Source organism: Vigna unguiculata, chromosome 8, assembly GCF_004118075.2.
Source record: "Vigna unguiculata cultivar IT97K-499-35 chromosome 8, ASM411807v1, whole genome shotgun sequence".
Taxonomy (NCBI): domain Eukaryota; kingdom Viridiplantae; phylum Streptophyta; class Magnoliopsida; order Fabales; family Fabaceae; genus Vigna; species Vigna unguiculata.
The window spans coordinates 35,973,066-35,983,214 of NC_040286.1; the positions used below are offsets into that span (position 1 = coordinate 35,973,066).

The window sequence follows — 10,149 nt, forward strand, 5'->3', positions numbered from 1 at the left end:
AAAAGTATGTGGATTTAGTCCTTTTTATCAATTTTTGTTAAGTTTATTTGACATTTTAAAGATATTTAATGATAATATCTGAGTTAACATTAAAGTAAAAATGTATCAAATAGTGTAAATAATTCAAATAGTATCATGAAATGCGCTTAAAACATCAAATAAATCTAATAAAATTTGGTTAAAAGAATTAAATTTATGCATTTAAAAATAAAATACTAAATTGATCCAAATTTTTGAAGTTCAACTAATTTAAAATTTACAAAAACATATTTAACCTAAAAAAATATTATTTAACCCTTACGATACAATAAGTGGTAGAGATCGTACTATAGTGCGTGTTGAGTCTCAACCATCTTTTGTACACAGCAATTTGGACTCATTGGCACACTGTGATGAAGGTTCCACCTGAAACCCAGTTTGATGACAACCCAACTGGCTCTCCAAGATTCACTTGGAGGGACCATATTAGTTCTTGCTGGTTAGTTCTCAGATTAGTTTAGTCTTTCACACATGTATTTCATGATCCTTGGCAACACATTGTTGCTGCTCGGTAGTAATGGCATGGGCATGCGCGATTTCTTGTATTTTACGTCTCAAGATTGCTTTTTTTTTTTATTCATTTTGAGGGTGTCTGCTCAATGGGTTGCCACACTGGTGTAAAGTTTCAAACTTTACCAAGAAGGGTTCTCATGTTTTGTAATAGGTTATATAAATTAACTCCAAATAAGACAAGGTTCATATCCTGGTCCTTCAATTATAAAATGTATTACATACACCTGATCTTATCTCTTACCAAAAATTCATCTATCGAAACAGGAATCACACACGACACATCCTCATAAATGAGAGATAACAAATTGAGGATTTATGTTTTTAGGGACAAAGACGGATATTATGTGCGTGGATGGTGCTAATGATTGTTTTGTGCTATGCAGGAAGGATGCAGATTATAAACGAGTGGCCATGGCTAGCCTTGTAAAGGCAGTTTACATGCTTGAACTTGATAGACAGGAGAACAGAACACAGGAAAATGCTCTTGCTCCAAGTTGGTGGATGCCCTTGAAGTACAAGCTCACCCATAAATTGATTGATAAAAGGGATGGATCTATTTTTGGTGCAATATTTGAATGGGATAGATCTGCAGCATTGTCTGATTTTATACCAATTAGACCAAATGGTGCACCTAAAGCTGTTTTGGCACTCAGAGGAACATTACTCAGAAGCCATACAGGGCGAAGAGATATTGAGGATGACATCCGTTTTGCTGCTTGGGAAAGCTTGAAGGGCTCTTTCAGGTTTCAAGAAACTTTGGAGGCACTGATATCAGTTTCTGATATGCATGGAAGCAGGAATGTTTGCATTGCAGGGCATTCCTTGGGGGCTGGATTTGCTCTTCAGGTGGGAAAGGAACTAGCAAAAGAAGGGATTAATGTGGAGGCACATTTATTTAATCCACCTTCTCTTTCACTAGCCATGAATATTGGATATATTGGAGAAGGGGCCGAGTATGTCTGGAATGGACTTAAATCAATGTTTGTATCAAGTAATGAAGTTCAAGTTAGCAATGATGGACATAAGACTTATGGTATAAGTGTGAAGCGATTTATGGGTCAGTTATCAGGTATGATGGATGCTTATTTTGGCGTTGGAAATAGGGTTCCTCATTTGTATATTAACAGCAATGACTATATCAGTTGCCTTTACTTTTATGGAACCAGAGAGATCACAGACAGCGAAAATATGGTTCCTGCAGAAGGAAAAAATGTAGCAAAGTTGTTTGTTGTCTCAAAGAAAAACCAGGAATTTCTTGAGGCGCATGGCCTGAAACAGTGGTTTTCAAGTGATGCAGAACTTGGGCAGGATATCCATAATTGCAAACTAATAAGCAAGCAACTTAGCACTTTGAACATTGCTACACCTTCACTAGTAATATTTTTACTTTATCCACATCTTGCTTCACTTGCCATGAGTCACATTAACATCAGAGGAACGACTGATTATCTCTGGAATATACTTAAATCTGTGCCCCTTTCTAGTGGAAAAGGTCAAGTCAGCAATGATGGAGACAATACTTCTGGTGTAGGTTTGAAGGGTTGGACATCTCAGTTATCTCGCTTGAAGGATGCTAGCTTTTGGGTGGTGAAATGTGTTTCTTATCTGAAAGTTTACAAGAATGGTGGCACAAGAGAAAAGAAGATAGAGGAGAAAAAGGATCTTACTGATCGGCAACTTAGAGCAAAGTTGTTGGTTGTCTCCAAAGAAAAACAGGAATTTCTTGCAGCTCATGGCCTGGAACAATGGTGGCCAAGTGATGCCGAACTTGTACAAACTATCCATGATAGGGAACACATTAGGCATTTATACAGCAGTACTCTTTGGGAAACAGCACATTTATTAAATCCATCTTTTGTTACACTTGCTATGAATCTCAGAAATATTGGAAAAGCTCAAGTGAGCAATGATGGAGACAATAGTGGTGTAGGTTTAAAGGTTGGATGCCTCAGTTATCTAGCTTGAAGGATGCTGGTTTTGCAGTGGGAAAATGGGTTCCTCATATGTATAGTAACAGCAGCGACTATGTCAGCAGGCAAATTAGATCTTTATACTCTTGTACACCTCAAGTATCTCATCTATTCAAAATGCCTTCTATTGTACCAGACATGAGACATGAGTCATAGAAATACTAGAGAAGAAGTAGGATTTGTCTGCGAAACTCGGGATAGCAATGACAAGATTTCAGGTACTGATTTGAAGAGTTGGATACCTCAATTATCTGGCTTGAAGGATATTGGTGTTGGAGTGAGCAATCGGATTTCTCAGCTGTATACTCGCAAGAGTAATGACACAGCAGAAAACATGGAGAACATAGGTCATTCTCACGTAGCACAAGGAAAGCCAAGTTCATAATGGATTATGTAGATTACTTTTAAAAAGATTTTAGTTTCACTACGCTTGATTTTATTTGCTTTAAAGTCTTTATATGCCATGTTTTATAAGCTTTTAAACAGAAGTAGAAGTATGGGAGATTTTCTCAACTGGGCCTTGCAACCTTCAATTGGCTCCTCTAAGGCACAACAATTGAGCTTTCTGGAGTTTGATATTCCTTGGGTCATTTGGGAACAGCATCGATTTCTGTCACGAAAGAAATGGACTTCAATTAATTTACTTTACTCCATCGTGAGAAGAGAATTACTGATAATAATTAAAGAAACCCTCTTTCTGTTGTAAGTGAATAAAATGTCTTTTCTTTCCCATAACATTGGATGCGAAATAAAACTCAGTCTAATAATCTTAAATAAGTTAAATCGTTAGAATGCATTTTTCGTTGAAAAATAAGCTGGAAGGTTCTTCACCACCATCCAATCATATATAACACTTTATCCTTACATTACTTGGTCCTGTGTTTTTTCATTACCTCCATTACAATAGAGGTGATTTCCGGTGACGACATATCAGATTAATTTCCTTTTTCCCATCACTTATTGCACCTCTTTCCTCCACCTCAATGACTATGTCAACTGTTTCACAGCTGTGCCACCATAGTCCCTTGTATTTTTGTTGTTTAATATTTGCGGTCACAACAAATGTCTGTAACAATTCAATCAACCACATAAAGACAACTAAAAACGAGATTCAAAACATTTTCTTTTTTATATGAAAAACGATTATTCATGAAACTCCCAAACAGAAAAATCCACATATGCAAGAATTAATTTTCAAGAACATTACATGAAACGGAAAATAAGAATAATGGTGGAAATATAGACACAAATTTACAGTTGTAAAGAAACTTAGGAAAATGAAGGAGAGTGAGAGGAGTAATCATTGGTTAAATTAAACTTGCCCAATGCATGCAGTATTGAAGAGGCTATTCTTGACCTGCTCCAGCAGCGCGGAGAGCAGAAAGTTGAAGTTGTGGTCGCCGTCGAGGTTGAATGGCACAATAAAGATCGCACCTATTCTCGTAAAAATCATGGACGGTGATGAACTCCGTGACAAGGTGGATCTATCCCAAATTGGAGGCGATGACAAAGAAGTTGGTGATGAATTTTCTGGAGAAGGTAGATATCCAAGAAAGTTAGATGAAAGGCGTTGTGGCACACCCAATCATCAAATTTTTAGAGATTATAATTTTCATGGGTTGTGAATATAAGGCTAGGAGATGCACATTTCAGAAGAGGATAAAAGTTTTGAAGTGAACTTATTTCTAGAAAAGCTTCAGAAGATGAAGGATGTCTTACCGTAGTTTTAATGTTTTATAATTTTATTGATGAAAAAAAGCTTAACATCCAGTTAATTAGCCTTCATAATTATAAAACATAGCATACATTACCTATACTTCGATAGGATCTTCTAGTTTTTATTAAAAACAATAACACATACTTTAACAAAAAATAAAGATTTCAACGTGAGTTATTCAGAAAAATAAATTGATAAATAATTAGATCGTTATAGTTTACACTATACGTGGAGAGATTCGCAAACCTAGGTAAAGAATGATAAAAGAATATATTACATGTGCATTAATCACGAGGAGTATACTATAGCACTTGTTTTTATCTTCCATCAAAAATCTATATTTCTCTACATTGAATATAACAACAACTAATCAGGAAAATGGAGATTAACCAACAACAGTAATTCCATTTTAAAAAAGAAGAAAGAAAGAGGGAAGAATAGAAATGAAAAAAGAAAAGGGAAAAAAAAAACTACAAATCACTTGAACGCTTGTACCTCATGCTTGTTAGCAGAACTAGCAGCCTCTTGATCGTGTTTCCACAACAAAACCCTTTCAAGAACTCTCAAGAAGCAAATATGGGAAGTCGCTGATGTGGTTGAATTGGCTAGACTACAGATTATTTACTGGATCAAGACTTTGAGGAAGTCTGATCCTTTTCAACCAAAGAGGAACCCAGTTGAAGCATGAGAGGATAAACAGGGCTAAACTCCTTATCTCCTCTGCTCCTTACATTTGTAGCATAATCATCAAGTGTTGCTTTGATGCCCTTCCAGATTTGATCCTCCCATTGAGAATCTAGCCACAACGAATACTGCAATGGAGTTAGTTTGTTTCTTTGCATTGGTGACTGCAATTCTTCAGGAGCACGGGTATACAGATGATGTAGTATGACATTCGGTGGCAGATCTTGAAGAAGAGGAGACGATGCAAGATGGGATGTTTCCAAGAAAATAAGTGGACGAAATGCTCTAAGTGCTCGATACGGTGCACCAAGTTGCTCGACAGGGAACAAATTTTGGCCCACAGCTAGCTCCAATTCAGCCATATCCCTAGCCATCCTCAACTTGCCTGATTCTGAAAGCGGTCTGACAAGGGAAGCATGTCGGATGAAGAACACTAGAACCCGTGAAGCCATACTCTGGACAAGCCTAGTGGATATGTTTTCTGTCCCGGGAGCTACAGAATTTCTTGAAGGCAACAACCTTGATAGAAACTCACTGCGAAAGTGAAGAATACACTTCTGGAGCTCCTCCATATAAGGTGATGAATTGTTGTCCATAGCAGCATCCATTCCATGCGCTCCAAAGTTCTGATCATGTATTTGCAATATGCAAGACTCAAGACGGTCCAGCATTGCCTGGAATAAAGATGTTACAGAATCACAGGCAACACCGTATAATGCACCTAATGAAGCAGACAACACATCTGCAGCAATACTAGGCATTCCTTTAAGCATGGATGATATTCGTGTATGAACATCTTGAAGATGCTGACACAATGTAAAGTTCTTGAGCTGTGCCGGTGTAGCAGGACCACTTACTTGACGTGATTCAGGACCAGTGGATATCTGCCATAACAATCAAAATGATCAAGTATTAGTGCTTCTATTATAGGCTTCATATCTTCTCTTGAATAATATAAACTTCGGAATTCTAAATATTGCAGGACCCATACACAATGAAAGGGAAGGGGAGCCTTTAAGCTCCAGAGAAAACATACAGCATCAGCACTTGTAGGTAGTTTAATACCTATCATCAGTCATTACGTCTCGCCATATCATGACCAGTGATAATACTTTCAGGTAGTAATATCAGTAAAATATTGCATACGTCTATAGCCAAATAGTTAATTATTACCAAAAAAGAAAAATGAGCATGTAAGTTCAGTACTTGAATGGTTTCTGATAACCACAATAGGACAAAGTGAATATGATACAGCATAAGACCAATAATACAACACATATAAACTCCTAAATGTAAGTACACAGTTGTTTTTCAATAATATTAATAGGAATATAATATATCCATGCAGTTAGCAATTCATTAATATTAGTATAATATATGCATGCAGCCAAACTGATTTTCCTTGTTCTGTGTACCCATTATTTCCTTGTAAAAATATTCTGTATTCCAAAAATGTAAAAGTTTTATAACAGCTAAAGTCGGTAGCCTTCCTAGCATCAAATTCTTTTCTGAACCAATTAATGTAGTGATTAAAAATACAATGAACAGCATGCAACACCTTTGATACAATAATGCCATATCTATATACCTGGTATTCAGCCCGTTCTGCAAGAAGAATTAAAACCTTGCCAACTTCACGCAAAACAAGAAGAGTTAAGCGTGCATCCACCTGAACAGCTTCTATCTCTTCCTGAATGCGTGTTATAATCCTTGATATTTGTTCCTTGGAAGGAACACTGCCACGGCTAGACATTGGAAATACAGAATTCACTAGGTCTGAAAGGCGACTCAAGCAATGAGCCAAAAATGCATTCTGGAATATTTCAACAGCTGAAATTATCTGCTCCTTCCCAGACGAATTGATAGCTGGCAATACTCCTTTGACATCTGTGTCATGTGAAATTCTTTCAAGTAGATTCTCTATCATGGAGTAAAGCTTCGGATATCCCATAGTAAAAATCTCTTTAACAAAACTTGATGCAGTGAAAGCAGACTTCATTTGGCTTGCAAACGCCTTAGTAATGGCCTCCCACACACGTTCTGTTAGCATGGGATCACCTTCCTATGCAGCAGCAATCACCATTAGAAAATTAGAAAAAATATCCAATACAAAATTAGGAAATTTGAACAATAGCAGCAGCAATCTCATCCAATTGAATGCAATCCATATTCATTTAGTGGGGTTAATGCATCAGAAGAGAATGCCCAGGCATGCAATTTTACCATTTCTCTATCCTGCATCCTATACAGTCTCTCTGGCAATATATTGTTGCATAAAGCTGGAAGCATATTCACATAATTGTACAGAAATGCAAAATCATCAATCAATCAAGTTTGATCTCTTTACTTCCTCTTCACTTATATATTGGTAGTACAGTATAGTCACCCCCTGGCATATGTTAACATATGCTTCACTTTACAGCATAGCAGGGGAAACAGAAGACAAAAAATAGGAAAGATTTGGAAGGCTGGCACTGATTTGATTCACAGAAAATTATTGATTGAGAGAAAAAAAATGAAGTATTAAGTTATTGCCTTACATCAGTGCAACATATTCACCGATCTTGCCATGTCAGTTTCTTCAGAACAAAACTGAACATATACATACAGAAATTAACAATTGTTGACTTTAATTCAAACTTCTACAAATCCGCTGCTTTTAGCCAGAAACACACACAAAAATTGTTTCCGAATACAATACTGATCAAATCAGATGTAAGAAAAGCAATCTGTTTGAGCTAACAATTTCTACAAGTTCCAAGCTTCAATTCAAACACAAAGCTTTGGCTCACCATATTGTGTAAGCCAAGGGTGTTTGCTAAACAACTATATTATATTGGTAAGTTGATTATACCAAAGAATCACAAAAATAGTACCTATCATCTACATATCAAACTTTGGCATTCAGAGAAAAAACAATCATTTCTAGCGTCAGTGTTGTGGATACAGATGGGCATATATGAATCCAAGCAACGACATATTTCCTCCGATACAGCAAAAACAATAACCAATGTGCCTCACCTGAATGACCTCATCAAGCAACAAAACATGACTAAATGGATCCCGTTTCTTGGAGAGCACCCTCTGCAAATGCCACACAGCAACAGCAATAGAATGCAACTGATCCATGCAATTCCCCAACCTATGCCACAGAGCCTCTCTAGCCTTAGCCCCTCCACCAATGTGGGGCGTTCCAGAACCTCTAATCCCACCGGGACCGTATCCACTTCCACCCGTAACAGCCTTCATATCCAATGCCACACTCACACTCTTAGCACCCAAACTCTTGTACTTATTCACCACCTGCTCCACAGTGATCTTCAATTCTCCGAGATTGTAGAAAACCTGCAACCCTGTTCCAACCTCGGCCTGGTTCAACCCTTCCATTCCGCGTTCCAGAACCTTCATCGCCTCGCTCCGAAGCAAATCTCCGGTCTTCCTAACCCAATCAAGCTCTTCGTCGACGGCGTCGATGCCGCCAAGGTCGTACTCATCGCACAGGCTCAAGATCTCGTAGTGCAGCTGCGCGGCCTTGGCGAGATCGAGTTTTTCGGGGTCGGCGGCCATGAGATCGCGGAGCTTCTTGGAGAGGCGTAGGGCGCGGATGGAATGCTGGAGGAGCTCTGTTGTAAGGTGGAGGTTGGAGAGCTGGGCGGTTTTGGCGGCGACGGAGCGGTGCGGGTCGGAGAGCTCAGAACGGAGGCGGCGGACGGAGGACTGGAGAGAGGATAGTGCGGATCGAAGGGTGGAGAGAGCGTGATCGGCGTGGTGGAGGGAGGAGAGCTGCGAGAGGAGGTCGTTGTGCCGAGAGAGGACCTCCGAGCGAAGCTGGTTCTCGAGGAGGCGGATCGCGTGGTGGAGCTTCTCCGCGGTGGAGGCCGGGGAGCCGGAGGAGAGGGCGGCGGAGGAGAATGAGGTGGAGGAGAACGAAGGGGATAGGAAGGCGGAGAAGATGGGATCCGAGGCCAGAGAGTCGAGGGCCGAGGATGTCGGGTTGGTAACGCTGACGGCGCCGGTGGAGGGGTTCTTGAAGGTGGAAAGGCGTTGGATCGGAGATGCGGTGGCGGATACCGGCGACCTTGCCGCCGCTGGTGACGCCATTGCGATTTTGTTTTGCGAGCGAAGAAGGCCCTCTTGTTCACTACACTGCACACACTATGAAGAAGTTAGTTTCTCTCTCTTTTCTTAGTATAACTTCTTATTAAGTCTGTCTAATTTTTTTATATTTATCATTTAATCATTATTATTATTCTTTATATTCATTCTAGATTTTGATTTTTTTTAATGAATTTTCTAACATAGTGAATTGAGAAAATCACAGTGAACAAAAAAGATAAGTGTCTTTGCTTAAATTATGTTTTTAAATAGTTTGTATTTTAAAAATATTGAATTATCAACAAAAATATATATACATCATTGATTATTTTATTATTACATTTGACAGTTAAAATGTTTTATGTCACTAAACAGTCACATCTAGTATGTGAAAGTAAGTTCAAAATAGTTTAGTGATTGTTAACTATTGAATAAATTTAATTTAAAGAAAATTTGAAGAATATAGATAAGAATTTGGTAACTTTAAGAAGAAAATATATGGAATAAATTAATTGCAATATATCAGACTGACCTGATTAAAAAACTTCAAATGATTTAAAAATAAAGAGTGTATAATTAATTCTCTTAATGTTTTGAAAAATATCTCCTAAATTGTTAACTATACTTTATTCTTGTATGTGAAGCTTCTTTTTGCAAAAAGTATAATTTTCTAGTCAACTAAAGTTATTGTTTTCCTAATGTATATCAAGATTATTCCTTAACTAATATTAATCAAATCTTTTATTCAACAAATATTAGCAAAACTATTTTTTGTCCATACTAGTTTTGATAAATGTGTTCCTAAAATCATTTGGTACATTGGTTAATACTCTTATATTAGTAAGGAAGTAGTACCATTTTAACATTCAACAATTTTTTACACATATTGTATATTTATTATTTTATGTTTTAATTATTTTTTTACAAACATAAGATTTAACTTTTTTAATGAAAAAAAATCCCCAAAAGTAAATTATCAAATGGTACAACCCTAGTATAAATGGGGATGATTAAAATCAATTAAAAAAAGTGTTAATACTATTGACTAATATTGAATTGATTTAAATTTTTATGTCTATCGAGTCTTCAAAAATTATTCTACTGAGTTTTCAAAATTATTTTTTACTTAAA

At 37.4% G+C, this 10,149-nt stretch overlaps 2 protein-coding genes across 2 annotated transcripts; one reads left to right on the top strand and one right to left on the bottom strand.

Annotated features, from left to right (window-relative positions):
- Window positions 1-297: 297 nt before the first annotated feature.
- On the top strand, window positions 298-3,122 carry LOC114194085 (GDSL esterase/lipase At4g10955-like). The gene has a single exon (XM_028084135.1). The coding sequence runs from the start codon at window positions 868-870 to the stop codon at window positions 2,515-2,517; it is 1,650 nt and encodes a 549-aa protein (XP_027939936.1). The 5' UTR covers window positions 298-867; the 3' UTR covers window positions 2,518-3,122.
- A 1,368-nt stretch (window positions 3,123-4,490) lies between these two features.
- Window positions 4,491-9,069, bottom strand: LOC114194084 (conserved oligomeric Golgi complex subunit 5). Its single transcript, XM_028084134.1, has 3 exons — window positions 7,945-9,069; window positions 6,512-6,985; window positions 4,491-5,807 (listed from the first exon to the last, which is right to left on the bottom strand). Exons 1-3 carry the CDS (start codon window positions 9,022-9,024, stop codon window positions 4,869-4,871), a joined length of 2,493 nt encoding a protein of 830 aa, XP_027939935.1. The 5' UTR covers window positions 9,025-9,069; the 3' UTR covers window positions 4,491-4,868.
- Window positions 9,070-10,149: the final 1,080 nt, after the last annotated feature.

Excerpts from the sequence above, each read along its gene's own strand:
- LOC114194084 (XM_028084134.1), bottom strand. The coding sequence starts at position 9,024 with ATGGCGTCACCAGCGGCGGCAAGGTCGCCGGTATCCGCCACCGCATCT. Across the intron at positions 6,986-7,944 it reads TGCTTGATGAGGTCATTCAG|GAAGGTGATCCCATGCTAAC; the intron begins GTGAGGCACATT and ends GCTGCTGCATAG. Across the intron at positions 5,808-6,511 it reads CAGAACGGGCTGAATACCAG|ATATCCACTGGTCCTGAATC; the intron begins GTATATAGATAT and ends TTGTTATGGCAG.
- LOC114194085 (XM_028084135.1), top strand. The coding sequence starts at position 868 with ATGTTTTTAGGGACAAAGACGGATATTATGTGCGTGGATGGTGCTAAT.